Below are 25832 nucleotides of genomic sequence, written 5' to 3'. Positions count from 1 at the left end.
TTCACAGAGAGAAAGTAACTGTTACTACATGAAACCATTTCTTCAGTATTTAAACTTTAGTTTTTGAACAGGACAAAGTTCCAATCCACAATCAAAAAAAAACAAACCAAACGACTTTTTCCCAGGCTGCATGTTATCTGCGGATTTGGAACACAAGAGAACAAACAAAAAGTGTTAGCTTTGTAATTTTTCAAACTTCAGAAGCCATCTGATTTTATTAACAGAAATTTGTTCTACCTGTATGTTCTTTCTTCTAAAAGACCTGTTTAAATACACAGGAGGCATCCTACTTAAGCACCTCAGTAACCTTGATTTGTTTACTCCAACTGTTACCATACAATCAACAGAAGTTAGAGCAAACTGCATCACCACCTTTCCCTAAACATCTGTTATTTGGGGTTTTTCAGACTTTAGAGGTCCTTTGTTTCTTAGGAACAGAATAGCAGGTTGCTTGGGATTTTAACACTGGTCAAAAGGTGTTTAAATAATGTGTGTATGTAAAACAAACAATAACTTATGTTCATAAATTCTGTAATACCCTTCTACAGATACAGCACGTGTCGCAGGAACCAAATCCCTTAAATGAAGTGAACTTTGCTAGGGAAGAATGAGCGATTTTGAGTTTGGTAAATTTACAGCTTACCTACCACTCTTGAGAGCCAGCAGTAACAAATAAAGAGACAGTTAACACCTGTAAGGAAGTCACAATATACAAAGAATCTTAAGCCCTCTGTGCTTTGAAAAATATCACATTAAGTCAAAATAAACCATGCCTTAATTCTGGCAAAGTAACTACTTCGCAAAATGAAATTACTTTTGAGCTTTTTCCCACTGATACAGAATTAAGTTCTTCATTGTTTTTTGTTAAAATTCAAAACTATTCACATATATACATATTTTTTTAGTTAAAATTCAATACTTGAAACAATAGAAAAACCCTACAATTTCTTTCCTCACAAAGTAGTGAGGGAAGAATATCTTTGTGTAAGTCTGCTATAATCAGGTTTTAAGATTTTAAAACCATTTTAAGCTTATAGAAGACTGCTTTATTACTGGAAATGTTTTGCTAAAAAATGAAATATGAACTGAAACACTGAGTATGGCGTAAGACATACAATACTTAACTGCAGGCGAGATCAGAGTTGTCACCCACATTTACATAGAAAAAAAAACAAAAGGAATTACTCATGCATATCAGACACACAGCTGTAGATGAAACGTGGTCATGAAGATCATAACATTTCTCAATAGACCCTTTCCAGGTAACAGAAACCTCCTTATTTGTCCACATTATTCATACCAACCGCAAACACAAGGTGAATAACCATTTTGATGTTGGTGTTTACTGCAGAACACCACATCAGTTTTGTTTTTCAATGGTAGTATTGTCCATGTTACCCTGTTTCAGTTTTATGGTGGCAAAGAAGGACACATCTTGATCTCTGTCTGATTGCAGGGCTAGAATGGTCTCTTCTGCAGCTTCTAGATGAGGATTGCCAACGCTTTTAAAATAAGCTAGAATAAGGGGAGAGAAAGACAAGTTCAGTCAGAGCCAAAAGAATAAACTCTAGGGTGTAAGTAGTGCAGAAATACAGAGGATGCCAAAACCACTGGGGTATCTCATCCAATTTATAAGCTTCTCAGAGAAACTACAGGAAGCTAAAGAAGCTGACACAGAAAGAGAAATATGCTACTTCTTACTCATCTGATTAGGTACTTAAGTATTTAAGAGAATTTCTTTTTGCTGAGCCCTAAAAGGAAATGTATCAAGTAGAAGCAAGCTCAGGAAGCTGCCACTGTACAACGCATTACAAAGCATTCTTTGTACTTCATTCTGAAAAAAAGATAGGAGAGGAGATTTCCGTGCATCTTCCTTTGAATAAACAGAAAACAGCTGATTTTTTTTTTGTTGTTATTAAGGAACTGTAGTACAGAAAATTGTAGCAGCACACAAAGTTACATTCTCTGCTAGTACAGCTGCTAGCTCAAGACTGAAATGACAAAGAAACCCACTTCAGAAAGAGGCATAACACTTCACCTGAAGGACCCCAAAGACGACTGCTTCATTAGCGTAAAGGTTTGAAATACAACAAAATAACCTAACAGGTAATTTAAGGAAAACTTAAGTTTACCAAACCCGGAGCAGCAGCGGCTGCTCTGAGCAAGGGCAGGGCCGCCCCCTGGCGGCTGGGCCACGCCACCCGCCCGGCCCCAGCGCTGCAGCGGCGCAAAACTCCCGTTTTCAGTAAAAACGGACCCAAACAGCCCTTCACCAGTTGAGCCAGTTTACGAAGAAGTGCACTGGCAGAGGCAAGACAGCATTTGAGAGACGTTAGTTCTGACAGAGGAAATGAAGCAGCGCACCTTTCTCCAGCAAGGTCTGCCGAAGAGCCTTGGCGAGCAGAACCCTGACGTTCGGCACAGGATCTGAAGCAAGGCTTAAGAGACTGGGGAGTAGATGTTCAACAAACTGGTCGACAGGCATACATTCTTCTTCTACTACAGCCTACAGGATAAACACACAACATGAGAAAGCAAGATTTATATTAGAAGTACACTGTTGGTCATTCCTTTCCTTCTTGTCCTTAATCTGGCCTGTATTAAAAAAGTCAGCGTTTGAACAAATACACCCTGTGTTGGTGAAACAATTACAGCCTTTGAAATACTATTATGAAAACAGGTCTTACCATTCGAAAGTTACCTAATGATGACCCAATAAGAAAAGTAACTTTTACAGCTCTTGTAGGAAATACCACCCTCTCACTTCTCATTGCCCTTTTGCCCCTCACTCCACCCCTGCTCCTCATGGCTACTGAAGCATTTTGGGTTAGGGGGTGTGTGTGAGTGGGTAAGTAGAAATAGAGGGAAACAGTTTCTGACATCTAGTGCCCACTGGTAGTTTGAAGAGCTCTTGTGGACATTTATCCTAGCATGTCAAAGTACTACAAAATACATCTCTGTTTAGGACTTCAGTTCTTGACTTTGCTACCAGGATACCAGAAAGTACAAGTATCAGCTATTTCAGCTGGAGGCACAGACCAAATCAAGGACCACAGCTTCAACACTGGACTGCCAGATGCTACTACTGAGACCAGGCCAGCTCTGCCACTGTTTTCTGTAAACCCATAGAATCACAGAACCAAAAAACACGTCAGTCCAAACTTCAGTTTTGCCTACACTGCTGAAAAGCCCCAAACTGGCAACACATTAAACGTGCACAAAAAAACACCAGAAAGACAGAACATTCCAACCTGACAAATGAAGGCAAAAGCTTGTCTTCCAACCCACTTGGAACAGTGACGAAACCTCACAACAAGTTCATTAATGAAATTTAATCCCAGTGCATTTGCATTGTTTGCGTAGAACTTCTGTAGAATTGCTACAACCTGGGAAGGAAAGGAAGAGGGAAGTGGAAAAGGAGGGAGGAAAAAAAGAGCTGAGACTTAAGTTGTAGCCCTCAAATTTAAAAAAGCATCATTTAATTTGAATTCTACAAAGGGACACCAAAAACTGTATACAGTGTGATCAGCTGTACTTGAAGAATTTAATAAATTACTGTGCTTATTACGGAGAAAATAAAGCACAAGCTTTAAAAAAGCTGTTTGTTCAGGTGAAACAGAAAAAAGTCAAAATAAAATTAAATCAACCATTAAAATAATGCCCATTCCCATGGTGCCATGAAGAAGAGGAGATTGAAGGAATCTTTCTACTCATTCAGAACACCCATGGGATAATGGCATTACCATGAAGTTCATAATAGATTGAGTCAACTTTGGGGAAAGCAGTAATTTTTAAATTTTTTCCCTCAACAGGGGGGTAAGAACTCCAAAATCTTCTATATCCTGGTTTTCATCCAGTTGAAGATACATCTGTCACTCACATAACTAAAGTCTTTCTCTGTTGGTTTTATCTATGGAAATATGACAACTCAAAGTATCTTTTAAAGTTTTCACTTTTTTCCATATCGTTTACAATGTTTATCAAAATGTATCTGTATTCACCCTACTTGTCTGAAATAAAACAATGATTTCGGGTATTCCTCTCAAGGATCATTTTCTTCCTCTCCTGCAACAAATGACCTAAACCCCCTACCAGTTTGAAGGAGATCCACCGAACTTCTGAAACTTTATCGGAGCAGAGTGTTAGTGCAATGTGTCTTAAGTAGTCATAGACGTCATTGGGATTGTAGAGTTCCAGTATCAGGATCAGCTGCCTGAAACACAAAGAAAGTGATTAAGTCTATCTAGTGCAACACTAACCTGCTCCAATTATACCATCTGGTAAACATAGGGAAGGATCAGTTTGGAGCCTCAAAAATACCATGGTTATTGGAAAGCACTCGAACAATCTTCTCTTTACTTTATAAAGCTGCACACATGTATTAAAAAGGCACATGCTTTAATCCATCAAGGAGTCCAAGAGAAACTTTTAACCAAACTAGGTGTACTAATGAATCAAAATTATCCCAATAACAACAAAAGCTACAAACGGAAGTACAATAAAAGGTTTCTTTGCAATGACAGACCAGTATCCTGTACATTCTTGCAACGTAAAAGTGAAAGATTAATTTCAGTGTAAAAATCTACATTTCAGAAAACAGTTTGTATCTCAGAACTGCACAGAACTCCCTCTAGCCACACCACTGCGGGTAGTCACCAGCAGCCGTGCACAGCCCAGCCACTAAGTGGCAGCCCTCCACTAGATGTCAGGGAACCGCCGCACAACACTTGCACGGGAGTGAGGTTTGGTTTGCTGTGCCAAGCTACAAAGGGAGGGTAAATCCTCAATAGCCCAAACAAAGCAACCAGATAAACATGAAGGTCAGATTTTAGCTGCAAACTATGCCTACAAGCATTCTTTGGGTGCTACAAACAGGGCTTGTAGAGTAACATCCCACAATTCTATCTCCATTATACACACAGTCATACAGAAAAACCAAATGAATAAGCTAATTTAAGAACTTGTTTTTCATACACATTAGAAAAATGTCTTTGTACATACATTTCACTGATTTCTACAAGGCAGTCTAGAACTGAATAAAATCTGAAGCCTTTCCGAGTAGTATTTATCAGATTGTCACATTTCATAAACTGCAAGCAAAGTTTCAGTCATGCTTGATTACAACACAACTTCCCAAGAAACCCCAGAACCCCAAAAACCCCAAACAGCCAGTGGCTTTTAGGATAAGTTCCTTAATAAAGATTGGTCATAATCTTTTAGCTCTTAATTAGCATGTACTATCTTCTAAATGTAATTACCTATTTCCAAGTTGGTAATACAGATTAAAAATCAGAAGTTAATAAAGTTACATACTCTGCCAGCTCGTAACGGAACCTCCAGTTCCTGCTGTTATCAGTCACCACAAATTCCTGAAGTTGGTAAAGATACTCTCGCCTTTTGTCTGCATGAAGTAACTAAAGGAAAAATATTACTAGTATAAAACTGATAAAATTCAATACTTGCAGTTCTCTGGTATATTATTCTATTAATTCTTAAGTGCATTTTCCTACTTGGAAGCAAGTGATCATTCACAAGATGCAACTAAAAACCGTACACAATTAGCTGAGTGCCTGGACACACAAAACTGACATCCAAAAATGTACATTACCATCACTTCTACAGGGGCACCCATCAAAACATCATCTCTGGGCATATGACTGAGCAAACAAAAAACTAAGGATTTGCGTTTGTTATGCAGCAGCGCATCAGGATCTGCTCTCATTCTCTCCCAGCCCCAAATACAAACTGCTCATGGTTCAACTTTCCAGCTGGACTGCACAAAATATTAATTCCTTTTTACAACAGCTGCAGCATTTACAACCCCATTTACGATTGGTTTTCAGTTTTGGTATTTTGTTGGGATATGAGAAAGAAGCAAGGGACCTTAAAAAAAAAAAGCAACAGACGTACACACAAAATAGCAGTATTGCACAAAACTAAATGTGCAATTAGATATTGATACGGGCACATCTCATTAGAAAATTCTTAATATAATGGAGTCAGAAAAAAATTTATCTTGAAAAATTAAATTACACTTTCCTACCTTCAGAAAGTCATATAGATGTTTAAGGACACCAATACGCACTTCATCCAGATCTTTCAAGAATCCATTGAAAATTGGCACCAGATCAGCAGCTGTTAGCTGATCCCCCAGAATAACTGCGAGTTCATGTATGGAGAAAGCTAGTGTCCGACGTACCTTCCACTGGGAACAGTTTAAGAAGGGAATTAGATTAGGCACTGTAACTAAAATAGAGAAGCTTTTGAACTATGCCTGTGTCAGGACAAACTGCAGAAGAACAGGCCCAGTGAAACAGCAGTAGAAAACATTAGTCTTATTTATGAAGTTTGATTTAAATCTTAAATCTTGCATTTGTAGTGGACATTTAATCCCTTATAAGAAAGTATACAATGTTATAACTTCAGCACAAAAAAACTGAACAAGAGAAGCTATTCAAAATTCTGATACATTATTAAACACCACCACCGCCCCCCTTTTTTTTCCTTTTACCTGTACATCTGAGGCCAGCGTCTCATATGTGTCTTTCAAGCAGTGCCAGTTCTGCCTGCCCAGGGTTAAGGCCACCCCAGGAAGGCTATAGGCACAGTGCTTGGCTATCTCAGTATCAACAGTCTGGGCTCGAGCTGGGTCAGTCATTGACAGGTACTGGTCTAATAAAGGTTGAGGTATGATATCCTATAGATAGAGACAGTACATCAGCAAGACACACTTTAAGACCCTAAGAAAGAAAATACACCTGTTGTGCTACAGTATTCTCTTGCTACTAACCATCTGGCAGCTAAACGCAGAGGCAGGACCTCCCTTTCGTGGGCTAGCTTTACCAAGTGTAAATGACTCCTAGTTTTTTGTCCTCTCATTAGGACAGAGCAGTCGACAAACAGTACTTGTTACTTTATCAACATGTTGCATCAAACCAAACTTAAAATTTCTTTGCTGAAGACAAACAGTAAATCCAGTGACAAAAGAGTATTGTCAGTGCCTCCCTTGGTTGTACAGACTGCCTCTAAGACACTGAAAAGGCAACAAAAGTTTCCTAACCTTCTGATTTAAGATAGAGTTCTCCTCAAATGCCCAGAGCATTTCTTCGTATTCTACAACTCATCAACTGCAAAAGCTATCACGTATTAAGGGTAAGATGAACTGTATCCAGAGCACCTAACTGTTTTAGTGGAGCAATTTTAATCACCTGTAATTTTGACTTGTCATCTTCAAATGGTGGATTGTTTTCTTGCTCTTTCTTTAAAAATACACTGGTTCCTCTCTGTTGTTCCTCTGAGTCCTGTAAAAGGACGTACTAGCCAGTGAAATGAATTCGACTTACTGCTGTTTGGGGTATTTCAAAGCATCACACACCACAAAACAAAGCAATTCAGACACAGAACAGCCTTTTACAGACAAAGCCTTATTCAGTGTGTTTATACAAGTACAAAAAGACAACAGAGTTGTAAACCAGGACAAACACTATTAAGACAATAGCAGCAACAAGGGGAACAGCAGTTAGATTTACATCTAAAAAAAGCAATTTAATTTAACACAAACTCAACATTCATACAGATTTTGGATGTTTACTTTTACTCCACTCTTAAATAGTTTGTCATCTTGGCATGAATTTAAATTATATTAAGCAAGACAGCTTAGCAGTTGGTCCAAGTCACTCAACACCATGATAAAAGCTTTACCTATTTTAGGTGGAACAGCTGGAAATTCCCAAGCCTACTAAATTATCAAGCACACACCTCTCCCCAAATATCAACAAAACTTCAACAGAATTAAAAGGTCTGAAAGACCAAGAACATACAAATTTTTAAAGTTCACACAGTATTTTACATTTTAATTCATACAGGTTTTATCTATGAACAAAAACTGCACATAAGAACTTTACTTTGTATTTCACAATTAGCTCCAGCAACATTAATATTGTGCAAACAATTCATTTTACTCCTAACTCTACAATGAAGAAATAGTAACCAGGAACTGTGTGTGTGCCACCATGTGATTCAGTCTCGTGTCTGAAGATAAAAAACTAATTTTAGATTCATTACAGTAAGATGTGAGACTGTATTTGGTATGCTTCATCTGAAAAAAACCTACAAGACTAATGGAAAACTTTAACTCTCTGGTAATTTGTGCGCAAACAGAAATAGTAGCCCTCAATAGCTTTTCTCTTCCTTTTTTATCGTGTAGCAGTGTTCCAAGGCTTTAGATCAGAAATGGGTCAGTTCTGCCAGGGACTACATGCACAGTACTTGACCTGGAGAACAATGCATACTTACTGTGCTTTTCAGTATACTGGTGGTACATTGGTCACTGATGTTATCCTGGGAGGCAGGGGATGAGAGACTGTCTTCCTCCACCTGGCTGCAGGTAGCATCTGAAACAGCTGTTTCATCTGAAACAGTTTTGTTCTGAAGTTTGCCACTGCTTTCTTCCATTTTTCTGGTCTCATAGTCACCAACAGAATCAAACTGAGCAGCTCTGAGAGCAGCAGACAACACTTGGACCTGAGCTGTTTAAAGCAAAAGATGACTATTTAGTCTCCCTTCTGCACTTAAAAGCATTAAACTTGTAATTAGTAAATCTAAACCCATAAAAAGTCCAGAGCTTTTTACTTCTGAGCTGCACAGAAATGGCATATTATGAAACATTTGGTCTTAGAAAGGAAATGCCCATTAGTCTTCCACAAAACAAAGAGCAATGATTTTGATGTACTAACATTTTCAGCAGAAGTAGTCTACCAGTATCTGCCACCAAAAGATATTTCTAATAATCTGCTGTAACAGGACACCACAGCATACTGGGCTCACCTCCCATTCTTCATATTGTCAACCATTTTAATACAAATTCTTTTGATAGCTTCCTTACTTGCTTCAACTGCTTGGAAAGGGCATAAATACACATTTAAACAATTCTGAGAAAAACTTTATCCAGAGTAGGGAAACAGTCAAACCATCTCTGAACAGTTTTGCAGAAGTAGATAGAGAACGAAAGGTCAGGTTTACCACTGCATCACCAATGAAGTTAGGACAAGCTGTGTTGGTGCATTACTCTACATTGTTGCTAGGAACATGAAGTTCCTAAGAGTTCAGAATGCCGAAACTATCATAGCTGCATCTGCACAAACCTATAGCAAGTACAGTCTTAAGACAAAACATGAAAGCATATTTTAAAAATTAAGAACAGCAGAATACTTTAGAAATAAGGGGAACAGACAGCTTAAAAAGGCAGAATGAATTACAAGTGTATTTATGAATGTTGTAGCAGTTAGCACAGGATGAAAACAGAAACTAATATGTCCTACTCCTGAGAGAAGCAAGATTGTTCTGCTCAAGTCATGGAGGGGGAAGTGGGAGAACTGATTTCCTCCAAAGCCTCTCCGAAACCCTCATTTCTCACTGTAATGCTGCCAAGCTAACATGTCTACATTTGTCTTAGTTTTACATAATGGGTTTTTTCTTTTTCCCATTTGCTTTTACTCTCCGCCTTTTCTTTCCAACACTCATTTACACTTTTTCCCTTTCATTCAATTTCCATTTTTTCCTTTACTGCTTCAAATTTTTTCACCTCTTCTTTTCGATCTTTCCCTTTCTTTCTGATCCTTTGCCTCACACATGAAGAATTTACTCTTCCAAAACCTTTCCAAATGGCTATGGGGAGCCACCTAAATATGCCCCATTGCCAGTTGGCTTACTACTTCAGCAAGGAATCCAAACGATGCTGCGGCTCCTGCAGATAGGACTTTGCATGCGAAGGGATGAATAAGTGGGCAGATGAAACCTGCTAATTCACTACAGTGCTTGAGACTTGGTGGAACAAGAAACTGAGTTGATTACAGATGACAGGCTGATCCAGGAGGGATTTGGCCCCAGAAACATGTAAGCACCCCGCTATGAGGCTGCCAGCACTTTAGTATGTTAATCAATGGGCTTGTATGGGGACACTAACAAAAGATGATGTGAAATTAGAGCTATTCTCACTCAACCAAATACTAGACAAATTCAACTGGTAACAGGTAGATCTGTCCCTAAACCCACAACACTTACAGTACTTAAAGACAGTTTTCACTAATTTCAGCAAGCTCTCTTCCCTTTTGTACTTAGATCCAATTTATTTCTCATGTGAACAGGAGCTAGAACACTACCCCAGCTGTTCTAGAAATAACCCGGGTCTTGTGAAAAAGGCTGTTGAATAACTTTCTCCTATAGTTTGCTACTCAAAAGAAGTCTCATCACCTGATGAACACCAAGCCAATTAAAATGCAGTCAAGGGTTTTGTAGAGGCCAGGAGAAAACCTGATTTTACTGTTGGAGAGTCTCACCTTGAACATCGGGATCATCTATGTGCTCCTGTAAACTTTCTAGAACTTTTTTTATTTCACTACTAGCAACACAGTTATTACATGGCACAGAGCAGTTATCTTTGTGCTTTTCAGTTTTGAATTGAAGCAACTCCAGATCCTGACTTATATCAGGCAGAGGAGGGCGCCAGTATAGAAAAGTATTAAATACATCCTCAGCAGACTGTAGCCTTGAGCTTGTTCCAGGAAAACTGCTGTCCTTGGTGACTTCTATGACACCAGCAGCAACTCTGTCACCCTGAGACAACTGAGACGCATCTTCTCCAGGACTGGTACAACAATCTGAACTTTCTTCCCATGTATCTTTGTTTAGGTTCTCAACCGAGAGCTTCGTATTAACTTCAGCTGAAGTCTCCTCAGTTGACGATTCTGGTTTGATTTCCATTGGTTGTTCTGAACTGGAAACAGACACACAGAATTATCCTAATAAAAGTCTGTAACACTACTTTTCAGTGAAATACTTTGTAAGACAGCAACAACTACAGGAACTTAATTTCTCTGCAGGGCAGAATCTGTATTACAACTATGCTTTGCTTCACCAGTTTTCCCTTTACCCTCCCGTAAAGCCATCAAAGCAAATTTTTCAGTGATGTGACCACACTCAGACACAGATGTGATCTCCCTCTTCACACCTTTTCTGGAACTATTTTCTCAAGTCGACATTTTTAGCCCTGAACAGCAACTAAAAGAATTATCTTCCTTCTTCCCCCTTCCACTACACTATGTCTTTCCCATTACTTTACCTGGACAACATAGTGTTTGTACTGGAGGACATTAAAGTTATATTGTGGCTTGGCTGACAGGAATTGGAATTCACGTCTTGCATCGATGGTCGGATACTCAGTGTCCCATCTTCACGAATGTAAAGACCAGCACTTGAAGGGTTTGCAAAGGTAGAAATAAATGGGCCAAGAGACTGAAAAGCAGCCTGACGAACCTGTGACAGTAGAAAGACAGCAGTCAGCATTCACACAACTCCCTAAGAGTTAGTGCTGAAAAATAAAAGTTTTGTTCAGTATTTTAGTAAGAACCAATTGCTTCTTACTCAAACAGCTTCATTTAATACCAGATATAACCAATTATCAAGTAAGTGACACCTAAGCAAAGGGTGTTAGAATATTCAGCATGTATCTACAATCATAGTCAGGAAATTTTTTACAAGTTATAAATCTGAAGGACATCACTGCCTACCTCAACTAATACTATTAACACAATCCACCTATTCTCAGAAGGGTGTTTACACTTAAAAACTGTTGATAGAAATTCTAAGTGAGAGGAAAAATAGGATAGTATCTTATTAGAGGAGATTACATTTTAGTAGATTGGACTAATTCCAGCAAGTTTAGTTTAGAGAACGAGTTACTTACCCATCTGCAACTGTCACTAATGAGACTGATAAACAGCGGGGACAGTTTGCTTCTGCGAACTTCTGGGGATGTGGTATAAGACACTGCCATAAAGCATTCAGCACAAGCTTTTCTCATTCCCCAAACACTATCAGAACAGAGTTCAAAGAACTTGGGAATCTGCCAAATATAAGCAAAACCAAGACTAATTAAAGACTAAACAGACAGCACCATCTTACTGTTAAGGTATTTGGAAACTGGAGACAATGATAACTCAAGAGAGAATAAAGTGAGTGAACAATAGAAGAAACAGAGACAGGTTAAAAACATATTAATTGAAGAAACTGGAAAACTATCTGTCTGTCTTTTACTTCATTTGGATTTTGCATACAACTATATGCACTAGGAAAAAATAGGAATAATTATTAATGGCCTATTTTTCCCAGAATTGTAACTTGACTGATTATCTAGTTCAGGGAAAAAAAAGAAAGAGTAATTCTGAAGTGTGTGAGGGTGTGTGTACATATGTATATGTATATCTATATATCTGCTGTCGGTTACATTTTTTAAAATGTTTTGCAGAACAAGAACATTCCATTTCTATTCATTCATTGTTTTGCTATATAATTGCAACCAAAGCCTTCTCCAAACCAATTAAAAATACGCACACACCCCAATTAATTTACAGAGAAGACAAAAAACCTCATTATTAAACTTTTTGAACTGAGAAATACAAGTCTTGCAAATGGATTTTGATTTTACATACCAGCAGTCTTTCTGTAGCTTCTTGCCCAACTGCATTACAAATGTCACCAAAATTAGCTGCACAAATCTAAGAAATAAATAGAGTCATGAATAACATCCTGGCTCTCTCAAGTGATTAGCTTTATTATCAGCTTCACCATGCATTATTTATCCCATGTAACAACTGCATGTTTCACTGTTCAAATTTCAGCCATGTAACTACATCCTGTAATATTAACTCATCCTGAACAAAGACTCATTAGAGCAAGCAATAAAGGTTTCTGCATGAAAAGCATCATCTACTTCAGTAATCATTAAAAATGACTAATAAGCCTAATTGAAAGTTTAAATTACTTTGAACAGCAGCTGTCAAAACCAAAGCAGACTAAAATACGGTACTAGGGTCAGGACTTAGGTGTACTGACAGAACTATCTTTGCTATTGCTGAGACTGGCTTAAGTACTTTGCTGAAGCAATGTTTAATCATGGTCTCAAGTTAGTGCCATTTACAGTATATTACAGACTCTATAATTAAGACAAAAGGGATATTCTCTCATGTTGTAAAAAGATGTTGCCAAAACCTGAAACCAATTAAGACAGGGCCATGTTAATGTAGAATTTATTCATTCTATATGTTTATTGAGAAGGCTATAATGCAGCTCAAATTCCAACAAGCCAAGCTTATGTTAAGGAGCAAGTGGAAGCTCTGCATAACCCTTGTCTAGTCAAATATTTTAAGTCTTCTTATGTTACAAGTTTCCTTTTGTACTCTTACATGAATTGAAATAAGTCTTACCCTTTTTGGATTTCTTCTTTCAATAATACCAGATTTTTTTTTTTTTTTTTTTTTTTTTTTTTTTTTTTTTTTTTTTTTTTTTTTAAAGAAAGGATGTCTCAAATATCTACTGCTTCTGAATTTCTGGTTTCAAAATAAGATGATGAAGATCAGGCAACCTGTTTGGCATCTTATAACCAAGCACAGTAGCTTAAAAAAGGTTGTGCAAAACTATTAAACGTGCAAGATCAGTTTAAATGCTACACTAAAGCTATTCACTAAGAACTGTTATCTATTTTTTTACTAAACTACAGGAACTGTAATCATGTCAATAAATAAAAACTGCTCTTCCAAACTCTGCCAAAGTTCATCAGCTAAAGTTATGACTAAATTATTCAGGAACGCATCTGAACAGCAACATGCAAATTAACTTTGTAAGTGGTTTAAGATTGAAAACACACCAACCTTTCGGACTTGAAACAACTTCCCATCACTGCACAGTTCACAGAAACGAGGAAGCAGCATGTGTTCAACTGTTGATCTGCTCAACATAGAAGCCATTTTACATATTATCTAAAACCCAAGAAGAGGATATGTGTAAGGAAAGTGACATAGCTTGTGAGCACAGCCAAATATTACTCCTAAAAATTACTTCCAAGAGCAAGAGAGCAACTACCATCAAATAGATTTAACTGCTACATATTATTTGTCTTCTTATACACCACTTATGTGAAACACAATTATAGCTTTTATTAAAAATCATTCTACACCATTGTGCCTGAACATTTCTGCACATAATGAAGTCGTTTTATCCAGTTAAACTTTATTAATAAATGGATTTTCAAGGTGTCTTACAACATGACATACACTGATACTCTGTACAGAGAAGACAAAAGTTCCATTGCACTAGCTAGCATACCAGATCACACTCTTTAAGCATATTAGAAATATCTTAAGCTTAAGCATGCAAGTAAGCCCCTTGGTGTTAACAGGGCTGTTCAGATACTTAACAACAAGCAGAGTCCCAGCTCATTATAGGCTCAGACAACATGGCTAAATAAAAGTTTGCCATACAACAGGAGAGAAAAGGGACTGTAAAACAAACTAGTTATTTATGTGAGCTAATGCACACCGTACAGGAATCATCCTCAAATTTTAGGAGCCAAATTCACAGCATAATTCAAGTTAGTAACACGCTCATTAGTTCAGCTTTCTTTGAGGAACTGTTAATTTTAACCACGTTACAAACCATGTTTCTGATGTGAAAATCAGGTGCTTTGGACTGTATGTTTTCTTTCAGCTTCCACTTTATTGGACAATTTGCTATAACTCCTATTTGCAACAGGAAAAAGGAAGAGGCTCCCATGCACCTTTCTACTCAACTGTTCTGCCTGCAGCACCAGGAAATTAATGCTCACACAAGTATTCTCTGATTAACAATACTCATCTTGTCATTTTTATTTTTACAAACTTACTGGAGCTTTCTACCTCGACAAAACCAAGGTTTTATTTGTAAAAACATTTGCTTTCTTAATTAGAATGCTAAGTAAGCACCATTCAAGGCCTTTCCCACAAATTTTAAAACTCCTAAAAGGCATCTGGTGCTCACATGTCACCCTGGAAAACTGCCTAAGTAATACCCAACTCCCAAACAAAAGAAAAATCTAGTTAGTAAATCTGTTTTACAGATCTAGTGTCAAGTATCCATGCTGAAATATAATTACACACCAGCATTTTTCTGTGGAGTGAACTGATTTCTTAAAAGTGAACAGGGAATTTCTTTTTCAAAATGCTTAAGAATTAAGATCAGGTCATCATTCATACTTTTACAACATTACTGTGAAACCTGGTAAAGCAAATGTAAAGAAGCTGTTGGAGAACATAACAGCCTTAACAAGAATTAAAACAAGGCTGCCAAGAACCAAATGTATTTTAAAGGTTTTTGGCTACCATTTTGACAACCATTTAGCATCCTCAAGTATAAAGATGGTCTCTTTAAACCTGATCTTTACAAAAAGTCAGAATAAAAAAAGATCTGTTGTATTCAACTAAAAATTCGAATATGTTAACAAAATAAACACAAAAGTTTTGATTGCTTATTTAATGTCAGCATTACTGCTGGGCCTCATCTTATTTACTGATATAAATGAAAAGGAGTGGTAGTTCTTGTTACTACTCAATTCAAGTACTGAATACATCATCAACCATCTATAGGAAAAAGCCTCTCATCATTTTGAGAAAAACTACTGAGTGTGAAGATCTGATATATTACATTTTTAAGCATACAATAACATTCTTGTCCCCAGTTACTGTACTATATAGCTCAATTCTCAAGTAGTACTATTTCAAAAAGATTCCTCAAGCATTTCATTGATGCAGAAGCCCAGAAGCCCAGATTTCTTCATAGCACAAAAGGTATAGATAAGACCTAGAGAAAGCCTATCCAAAGTACCTCTACATTCAGCTTAAGGCATCGGTAAATAGTACTCAGTGCAACAGTAATCAGGACAACTTTCCTTTCTTGCTGAATTCCATTACGATAATTTTTAACTTCTCAGTAAGGTGCATCAAGTCCTGACCCTGCTCAAATTCTTTGAGAATTCACATTGTTTCAATGGTGCTCAACACTACAAATGACAAAGAAACCTACAGATTCAAGGCCTAACAGCTTGGCATACTTAAGCTTCAACTGAATCAAATCATCAGGTTCTCAACTCACAACAGAGCAACTAACAAATAGAGAAGGAATAAAACAAACTGAAATAGTAATGGTATAGAAAGTTCAGGTTCAATGATTAATGTAAAAGTCTCAGGACATTAAGAAAGCAAGTACAATTTTTATTTTCTGGGTTTTATGCTCATGAAAATCTCACACAAATTTGTTATATTCTAGAAGAGCTTCATAATAGCACTGCCAAAAGATAAAGAAGAAAAGCAATTAAAAAAGTAGAAATGGAAGATTTCTTCTAAATTCACTTACATTCACAGCTTCCACCTTGTACTCATCATCACTGTCAGGAGCAGAGAGGTCCAACAGAATTGGACACACTTTATTTTCAATGTCACTCTGAGCAACAAGATCTTGTTCTAGCAGTATAAGCAGTGCTTCTTGACCTGCCTTTCTAACCTATTAACATGAACAAACAGAACAAAAAAGTACATCACTATAAAAAACATTTACTGATACAAGAACCACAGAAGGCCTGTCTTCAATGAACACAGTTACAAGTTAGAAAACCAGAAAAGCCTCTTTGTTTTAATACTAGAAGGGCTTAGTAATACTGAAGTTTAATATAATTGCTAGGTTGCATTTAATCAAATTCTGAGGAGAAACCAAAAGATGATGCAGAAGACAGGACTTTTAAGTCATGACTCCTGTAACAGACTGTGTCTATATGCTGCTAGGCAAATCCTCTAAGTTCTCTACTATCTTCTAAGGAAAGCATTAAAAAAAAATTTCAGACCTCCCCAGCAAAGTGTACTGAAACCAATAAACACAAAGCACTACATAAAAGTTAGGTATCAATCAACATGGAATTTCCTATTATCTCTTCCTCATGCCTTAAATTCACTGAACCACACAGATTTTTCTAATGGTTCAACTCGCATTGTCTGTTTTTCCTACCTGATTGTTAACATCTGTGAGGTATCTCACTACTATGGGCATAAGGTATTCAAAAAATGCTGTTGGGAATTTTGGTCGACTTTCTTGCAGAAAAATGGCAATAGGAGGTATTTGTTCCATCAACTCTGTACGCACAGTTGGTTCTAGTAATAAAAAGAAAGTCAAAACTACATCAGTAAATATGAAATTAAGATCAAGTACCTTAAGGAAAAAGTTGCATTTGTTTAATGCTTTAACACCAGAGGAAAATAAAAATACTTAAAGTAGCAGCACCACTGAGATTGCCTGTTCTTAAAGGAAGCTGAACAAAATAGAACAACCTTATATACATCACAGTACAGAGACTTGGGATCAGTTCCCAAATAAATCATATAAAATAAGCACACTAGCTAGAAAATCCAATCACCATGAATGTATCTACATGAAGTATTAAAACACACAACTGTTCTACACCTACATGCCACAATGTATGTCTAGATGTAACAAATTCCTTGAAAAATATTACTTTGGGCCTATATTAAATAAGAGCCTTTCATTCATAAACCTACCATACAAAATACTCCATAAACAGGAAAAAACCCAACTTGTTTTCACTGGAGATACTGCTGTTGGATGATCTAGTTTCTTTAGTTTTTGAGAAGGCAGTGCGTGAACTAAAGTTACTGCCTGCTGTATTGTCACTTATGTAAAATAAGTTACAGAAATGTGAAAAAAAAACAAAAACAACTTTCAAACCTGCATCTTCAGAGAGCCTGACCACTATTTCCATTACAGTCAGGAAGTCTTCTTCATTATTACTGAAATCTCGAAAGACATCCAAAAGACCTCTGGCAATAATTTGCCTGTGGAGTGAACAACATATTAATTGCCTTAATATCCTGCCAATAATATGCAAGTGGAACTTATCAAATGTAAATGGGCACCTTAAAAAAGATCTTCTCTGAACATTCAGTTATACATTCAGCTACACAGTTTCTCCATATCTCAACAAAACAAAGACAGGAGTCAAGAGATCTTATTCAGCTAACAAGAATGAAAGCCTCCTTTTATGGAAGGTGTTATACAAAAGTTATTCAAACAGAAATAGTATCAGTCATGTGCTTCGTAGAGTAATAACAGAACTAGTGACACTAACATCCACAATGTTATCAGACTCAGTCATCATCAGGTGTAGCTGTTGCACCCTTACCTGTTAAATATGTTATCACTGAAGGCATATTTTTCTAGACGAGCCAGTGGAGTTAAGTTATCCTGTCCAGGAATATCCAAGAATGCCGTTATCCTCATGCTATCACAGTCTGGTCCATAATCTTCAAACCCAACTTGAAAGGTAAGAAGAGTAACAAAAAAAAAAAATTAAAAAAAAGAGTCAGCAAGAGATGTTACAGTGTAAAATACACTATACCAATAGCTCGCTCTCTTTTTAGAGCTATTCTTCAAGGTAAGTGTACATCACTGGAAAGGGCTTACAAAAAAGCCCCTAAAAACTTAAGTTGTACCTAACAAAGTCAAGAGCAACACTTGCGTATAAACCTGTAAATTCAAGCTTTGAAATTTAATTAATTTCAACTGTCATAAAATCCTTGGCTTTTAACACATTTGACTGAGTGGCTTATCCACATGAATTATGAATTAAGTGGGCTCAGCTGACAAAATTGCATGACACAAACTGACCAATGCATTCAAAAGGAAAGTAAGTCCCATTAAAAGAAGCTGAAATTTTAACAATGACAGTAATTCCCAAACTGTATTGCTTTAAAACAGCAAATTCCTGGGTCTGTTACAAAGAATGTACATTTTACCCACTGTAGTGTGCTGGGGGTTTTGGTATTAGGAGAGGGGGCTACAGCAGTAGTGCCCTGTGAGAAGCTTCTCAAAGCTCCCATGGCTCCAAGTTGGACCCCTCTGCACCAAGGCCGAGCCAATTAGAGATGGCGGTTGTGCCTCTGTGATAATGTATTTAACATTATCACAGAGGAACCTGGGGAGAGGAGGAGTTGCAAGTAGGACACCTGTGTGAACACCAAGGTCAGTGGAAGAAAGGAGGAGGAGGAAGAGGGGGATGCGCACCAATGCAGAGACCCCCTGCAGGCCGTGGGGAGAGGGCAGGCTGTCCCCCTGCCATCCATGGGGGTCACCGGTGGAGCAGATGCCAACCTGCAGCCTGTGGAGGACCCCACATCAGAGCAGGGGCTGTGCCCCAAGAAGGCCGGGGCTCTGAGGGAAGAAGCCTCCACTGCTGTAGTTTGGTGCTGGGAGAACTGCAACAGGCAGGAGGGATCCACACTGGAGCATCTCAGGAAGAATGCACCCCGTGGGAAGGGCTCACATCAGAGAAAGTTTGTGAAGGACTGTCTCCCGTGAGAGGGACACCACGCTGGAGCAGAGGAGAAAACAAGGAGCCCTCCCCCTGCAGACAACTGAGCAGTGGGACTGACCTCACCTCCCCATTCCCTGGCCCCTGTCGGGGGTAGAGAAATTAGAAGCAAAATTGAGCCTGGGAAGAAGGTAGGGAAAGGTGTTTTTAAGATGTGGTTATGCTTCCCATTGTCCTACTCTTAAGTATGGTTATTGGTAGTGTTTGAATTAAATTGTCATTCCTTTTCTTCCCCTCATGAATCTTTTCTCTGTGATAGTAATGGGTGAGACATCTCTCCCTGTCCTTATTTCAGTTCCTGAGCCTTCTGCTTCATTTTCTCTCCCTCATGTCTGAGGGGGAAAGGGTGAGCAAGCAGCTACCTGGTGCTCAGTTGCCCTCTGGGCTCAAACCACAACAGTAGTTACTGTGCCCCATATATCTAAATCAGACTGGTAGCTTTAGGAAAAACTTCAACTTTACCTTACTTGTGAACAGACTTACCAACTACAGACATTTCCATGTAAACCTACTCTTTCCTAGATCTTTTTTGTACTTGTAGCTTCAGACTTTTAACCAAACATTACCATACCAACTGTTAAAGTTTGCCTCACCAAGCGTTACAGTCACCTAATCCAGTAACATGCACTTGATTAGATTACAGGCAAAAAGACTGAAGAGGAAAGGGAATAGGATAACTTCACTGCCATTTTTTTTTTTTAAATCCATCCTTAAAGGAAAGACAGTGAAATAACATCCCTGCAACATATAAATCTTTTACACAAATTCTCTCATTTCAGCAATGCATATAGGAACACGTACAGCAACCAAACCTACAAAAAGAGTTGCACTAGAGTATTCCTGCTCTGGGTTTACAACTTGCTAATCACTCCTAGAATTATGCACACTTCATTCAAATAAATAATACAGCAACTGTGATCATACTTAAGTACATGCAAATTGTGCCAATACGGCTGCTCATATGCAAGAAGTAGTCTCTCAAACCAGCATGTGTGCTGAGAGTGACAGACACTGAAGACAACAAGCCAGTTTCTGACTTGGCAGGACACAATATTAGGTATTTAAATCAGTAAAAAAGCAGAACTGATAGTAACTTGAAAGCACAATGACAAGCCAAATAGGTTGTGTTTGAAACTGTGCCTATGAGACTATATATAATCTAGGCACTCTAGGTTATGCCTCTACAGGCAGAAACCTTCTGTCTACAGGCAGTGGAATGTACATGGTGCCACCATCCTAAAAAACAGCAGAGCTTTGGCTAAATAACTAAAAGCAAACCAGGACTAGTTTCATTTATAGCAACGGTATCCCCTGTTTGTAAAGTGGGAAGAACAAGAACATCCTCTCCTACTGACACAGTCCGAAGATTAAGACATGTGTATGTGAAGTACTATACATAATCCCTATCTTCAGTATTCTGGTTTAATAAAAAAGTTACAGTCCTTCCCAATGTGATCCCAATCAGTACAAAGCTTTTGCACATCTTAAAGGAAGGTCTGTACTACTTCATAATGCACTCTGAAACTGCCAGTAGGCTAAATTATGTGTATATGTAATCCCACTATCTCCAATATAACATTTCTTCAGGGTTGAAGTGCTCTGCTTTAATCAGAATAACTAAGCTTTGGCTTTACCCTCACTCTTACTTTACCTGTTTGATATTACAAACACTCTTCCCTAAAGAATACCTTAATCTGAGGTGCAGCACAGTGAATGTTGGCTGTAGACTACATTAATATCCATGATAAATCACTTGTTAGATTAAAAATTCCTCTATTACTGAGAGGTACCAAGCCTCAGCTTTTTCCTACAGAAAAATTCCTATTTCATATATAAAACTCTGCTTTCCAATTACTTAACATGAGCCAAAACATTCTCAGAAATACAGTTCATTTAAACAAGAAATCATCTGAACATATTTCAAGCAAAATATTATACCTGGGTCTTCAGGAAAAAAAATTAAAAAGCAGATTAGTTTAAGAAAGCAACCAGTCTCCAAGGAACACAGCTGAATGCAATTCTGAATTCTGCTGTTCTTGCAGACAATATGCTCTGACCAACAAGTTCAACAGGATTCAAATAGAAGCAAGCTGTGGCATTAGAATAAATGTTCACATTTCAAATGTATGCACAGATACTACAAGTGAACCCACAGCGGCATGATCAGAAACATATGATAATTATTAATGGCTTTTTATAATGACTATGTATTGTACCAACACCCTTATATCCATTCAACTGTCATTATTCTTTCTAGTGGCTGTTCTTTATGTATTTTTAAGTTCTGTCAGGTTCCAAACATTTACCTGCACAAGCATATATAATTTATATTGCACAGATCTGTCAGGGATTGATCTGTCCACATGCTCTAGGGCTAGCTTCTAACGTTCCTACCAAGCATAGTATCTGAAGATGTAGCATCCAGCATTTGCTGCTTCAAAAGAAACCTACTGTACCACTGAAAGCTCACAGGAAGTTATACAGCACAGGTAGAATTGTGTTATTTCCTTTCTGAGGTTGCAACAAGCTCCCCATACACCAGCCCCAAACTCCCCAAACCCAGCTCTGACCATCCTATACCTCTGCAATTATAATATATAGATATTTTTAAATCCACACAGATCAGACACTTTCACTAGCTAATTTTTGAGGCTAGCCACCTGTTATAGAAAAAGATTTATAAGAGCTTAAAAAAAAAAATCAATATACTTGCCTTGAACTTTATCTAGTGCCCACCTGTTCTTGAATTAAAAAACAGTCTGAAGTGAAGGCTCTCATCAGTTCACTTCAAATATTTCCAAATTCCTACCAATTAAAATGACACTAAATTAAACCTCAATTCTAAGTTGGACTACAATACTACTCCTGGGACTAATTTCGTAAACATGATGAACATGCTTAATTTTACTACTTAGATTAGTTCTATTATTCATTTAAATTAGCTAAGCACACACCAGTGCTTCTAGGGCCAGAGGGAAAACAGAGCAAACTACTTATGCTCAGGATCAAGAGAGTTAAATACCTAAAATTTTTTCCACACACACTCAGCACACATAAGTAAGGAATCATCATGGCAGAATCCATTTTGTCTGCTCTCAAGAACTTTAATTTTCTTTCTCCATAAAATAAGAAGTCATAGGTATTTACAAGTCTCAATACACTAGAGTACTATAAAGTAATTTTCAGAAAAAAAAAAATGTTCTTAACTTGTCTAATGTTCTTTCATAGGCGAATCAAACATTCCGTATTTTTCCCTCTAATGATATTAAACAAGCAAGTTTGAAATCTGTCCACCCATAAACAAGAATAAATGTGACAGTATTCACAGCTGAGCTTGAGTTCACTATGCCTCCATTTGACCTAGACTCAAAAGCTGCTTAGAGCCTGTAAGAACACCTACAGGGTGACAGGATTTAACTATGCAATTCAACATCGTTAGCTAACATCACTATTCACTTTTCCAGTACAAAACAGTAAATACTAGTGCAGAGTGCAATGATTTAATGAGCTCAAGAAGGTAATTTTCTCTCATGCTTTTCTTAGAAGGAAAAACAATTTTAAAAATACATTTTCTTTAGCTTAATGATGCCCTTTGTAAAATTTTTTTTTTTTAGATGATCCAATATCTTACCTTACAGAACACAAGTTTCAAACTGTACTCAATGAATTTAGGTAGATTTTATTACAGCTTCTTCCCGTATTCAGAGGAACCCTGCAGACCCTCCATTTGTTTCAATGGAATTGATCTTCAATGTGTATAACACTATTTTACTGATTTAGTTAGGTAAAAATCCAGTTCCAGTGATCTATTCCACTGAGATTTTCCTAAAATGCATCACAAACTCTTTGCTAAACTAGTCACTAGATTAGCACAAGTGTCTCAGCCTAGATTGAACATTGCTGTAACACAAATAGAAGACAGCTTTCCATGTCTTCATTCTAAATGCACTATCAAATTAATGAACTTATCTATTTTTAAATCATAAAGTAAGATTTCAATAGTGCTCTAAAATGCACATTTGTTTACATGCTCATCCTGAAACAAATTTTAAGTGACCCATATAAAAAGCTTATTAGTTACTAGTTACGGCAAAACCTTCTTTATCTGAACATTCTTATAAACTTCATGACTCAAACTGGAGTTTTGCCTACAAGCATCAAACTCCTTAATCGACTTACCAGACAAATCCGTTGCAGTCTCAACAGAACAGCCAAAGACTGAATGCTAATGCAGAATGAACACTTAATTCCTAGTGATGGTCACCCCTGGTTCAAGGCCAAGGCCCATAACAGAACACTACAGGAAGTTTGCATTAATTTTCACTGCTTTACACACTCAGCAACCAGAACTGAAACAACATGCTAGTTTGGAGTTTAGTGATTTGGAAGAAAACCGGAAAGGGAACTGGGAACAATTCAGAAAGACCCAATCAATTCAAATAGCTAAGCATTCATTAGCACTATCAAAGGTTGGGGTGGTTTTTTTTATTTTTTTTTTTAATTAGAGCAGAGAAAAATACTTTCACCTCTTGAATAAGGTACTACAGCAACAACTCTTGTAGCTCTTCTGCTAGAGGAAGTCACCACAAAATAGTCTTTAAATCAGCATAAGCACATTGAAGCGTTTCAGCTGGATGTGAGCTGAACACATACATGCTTTCTTTCATCTGAAGTGATGACTTCTAACCAACTTTTTACACTTACTTCCTGCAGCAAGCAATAACCTTTAGTACCTTTTAAAAATCAACTTCTTACAGTGTTATCAAAACTTTAAAACCCTATTTAATACATGTATCTCAAGTACTATCCTCCACACTGAGTACTTCTTAGCTTTCTAGCTTTTCAAATAGATAACTGCATTAAGGAAGATGCTTTTTAATTACAGTTTTAAATTCATTAAGATTCAGAGTTACAATTTATCCATGTAAGAGAAATGTTAAAGATATTTTCAAATACACAAAAATATGAACAAAAAATGAACCAGGAACTCTTACACACACAATCATTTATACATCACAAAAAATCCCAAACTTTTCTTTCTAAAACTTAATCAAAATACAAACATCTCTTTTCTCCGCTACCTACTTGTGAAATGCTGAAACCTCAAAGACTGAGAGGAACTAACAAAATCCCACTGAACGACCTCCTGCCCACAGAGGCAACGTTCCTGCACCTCTTTCCGATGGAATACTTTAGATCTCACTTGTACTCTTAACACTTTCCCGGTGTTTCTGAAGTCCACCTTCCCAAATTATATTATTCATACTAAATTAGAGGCGAGGGATATCCATCTGTTACACATTTTCAAGTACTGTTAAACAGTAATGGTCTTGTACTAAACAAATAGAACGTCTCACAAGAAAAAAAAAACACACGTATCACTTTTCATTTTTTAATAGAAAAATTAATCCAGCATCCCAAGTGCCAAAGAAACCACCCCACATATACCTCTGCTTTCTAACGCAATACAAGTTCTTGTAATTAATCGATTTATCTCAAGTAACAGCTCTTACCAAGCTGTCCGATAGGTGTTCGGCTCTACTCCTCTAACACAACTCTGGACTATGCCAGCTTGAGGTGGAGCTGTTGCCTGGTCCAGGATCTACAATACAGCACTTAACCTAAAACCACCGACTTGTGTAAGCCAACTGCAGTACATACAACAGCGGTTTTTCTTTTATTCCCACTTCCGAGGTGCGCATGCAGCCATCGCAGCAACATCCCGCTAAGGCCGTGCCGCAGGGATGCGGGAACGGCAGAACACACAGCATCCTCCGCAGCCTCTAGAGCATTTAAAAGTCTCGCCCGTTTGAGCTACCGCAGCTAGGGAATCGCTCGGCCGCTCTAGGCTGATTTCCACCGACACAACAGCGGAGCTAATCCTCTAAACCACCGCCGGCCAGAGCCGTTTTCCTCTCCCAGAGATTCATCGCGGGCCATTGTTGGAGAGGCTGTTTACACTGAACCCAGCGGTCCAGCGGCCATTGGACACAGAGAGGATGGTCCCTGGGAAGGCCGGGTTCCAGACACCGCCCCGGGCCTGCCTCCTGCCCGCGGGTCCCCCTTCCCCGGCGGGACAGCAGCTGCCCCCCAACACCCCGCTTCAGGAGGCTGCCCATCCCTCGGCAGCTCGACCCCTCAGCCGGCACTTAAGGGCCTGTAAAACACCAGGTGAGGCGAGGGCCCGCGGCTGAGGGAGGGAGCGAGCCCGCTTCCCCTGTCAGCGACGCGCTCCTGCAGACCCACAAATACCTTGTTAACTCGTGAGCCCTAACACCCTACAAGCTTTCACCTACCAGCGCAAGCAGCCTCAAAGTCCTCCCCTCACCCTAACCGGGATAAAAACGCGGAGAGGGAAGGAGGGCGACAGAAGGACCCCGGGGTGAGAGAGCGGAGGATGGCCTAAGTGTGAGGCAAAAAAATAAAAAACAGTTACTCACAATCATCTAAGTCATCCTGCAAATCCACAAAATACAAAGGGATCCCTACAAATAAAAACAGAAGAGAGATACCGAAGGGTTGGTTTCAGAGGGCTACAGCGAGGACGGCGGCAGCCCCAGCCGAGCCGCCCCAGCGCCGCCCGCCCGCC

General features: G+C 38.3%; 1 protein-coding gene across 4 annotated transcripts in view; it reads right to left on the bottom strand.

Annotated features, from left to right (window-relative positions):
• The window catches only part of LOC113487583 (serine/threonine-protein phosphatase 4 regulatory subunit 1-like), a 26024-nt gene continuing 192 nt past the window's right edge, over positions 1 to 25832 (bottom strand). The window contains exons 2-20 of one of the 4 annotated variants that reach the window (XM_026862254.1): positions 25684 to 25728; positions 18056 to 18188; positions 17602 to 17708; positions 16867 to 17009; positions 16222 to 16368; positions 13707 to 13814; positions 12489 to 12554; positions 11744 to 11902; positions 11120 to 11313; positions 10338 to 10774; positions 8296 to 8528; positions 7209 to 7301; positions 6512 to 6697; positions 6044 to 6205; positions 5314 to 5414; positions 4093 to 4213; positions 3252 to 3386; positions 2365 to 2506; positions 1 to 1515 (exon numbers count right to left, since the gene is read on the bottom strand). In XM_026862254.1, coding sequence (XP_026718055.1) covers positions 1361 to 1515; positions 2365 to 2506; positions 3252 to 3386; positions 4093 to 4213; positions 5314 to 5414; positions 6044 to 6205; positions 6512 to 6697; positions 7209 to 7301; positions 8296 to 8528; positions 10338 to 10774; positions 11120 to 11313; positions 11744 to 11902; positions 12489 to 12554; positions 13707 to 13814; positions 16222 to 16368; positions 16867 to 17009; positions 17602 to 17708; positions 18056 to 18188; positions 25684 to 25728 — 2867 coding nt within the window. In that variant the 3' untranslated portion in view covers positions 1 to 1360. Of the gene's footprint in view, positions 1516 to 2364; positions 2507 to 3251; positions 3387 to 4092; positions 4214 to 5313; positions 5415 to 6043; positions 6206 to 6511; positions 6698 to 7208; positions 7302 to 8295; positions 8529 to 10337; positions 10775 to 11119; positions 11314 to 11743; positions 11903 to 12488; positions 12555 to 13706; positions 13815 to 16221; positions 16369 to 16866; positions 17010 to 17601; positions 17709 to 18055; positions 18189 to 21181; positions 21396 to 22390; positions 22599 to 25683; positions 25729 to 25832 lie in introns of those variants that run through there. The other 3 variants (XM_026862256.1, XM_026862257.1, XM_026862255.1) reach the window with 3 other exon arrangements.

This window comes from Athene cunicularia (genome assembly GCF_003259725.1).
Source record: "Athene cunicularia isolate RWA chromosome 20 unlocalized genomic scaffold, athCun1 chr20_part1, whole genome shotgun sequence".
Taxonomy (NCBI): Eukaryota; Metazoa; Chordata; class Aves; order Strigiformes; family Strigidae; genus Athene; species Athene cunicularia.
The sequence above is the reverse complement of the archived record's forward strand: the minus strand, read 5'-3'. Positions and strand labels throughout refer to the sequence as shown.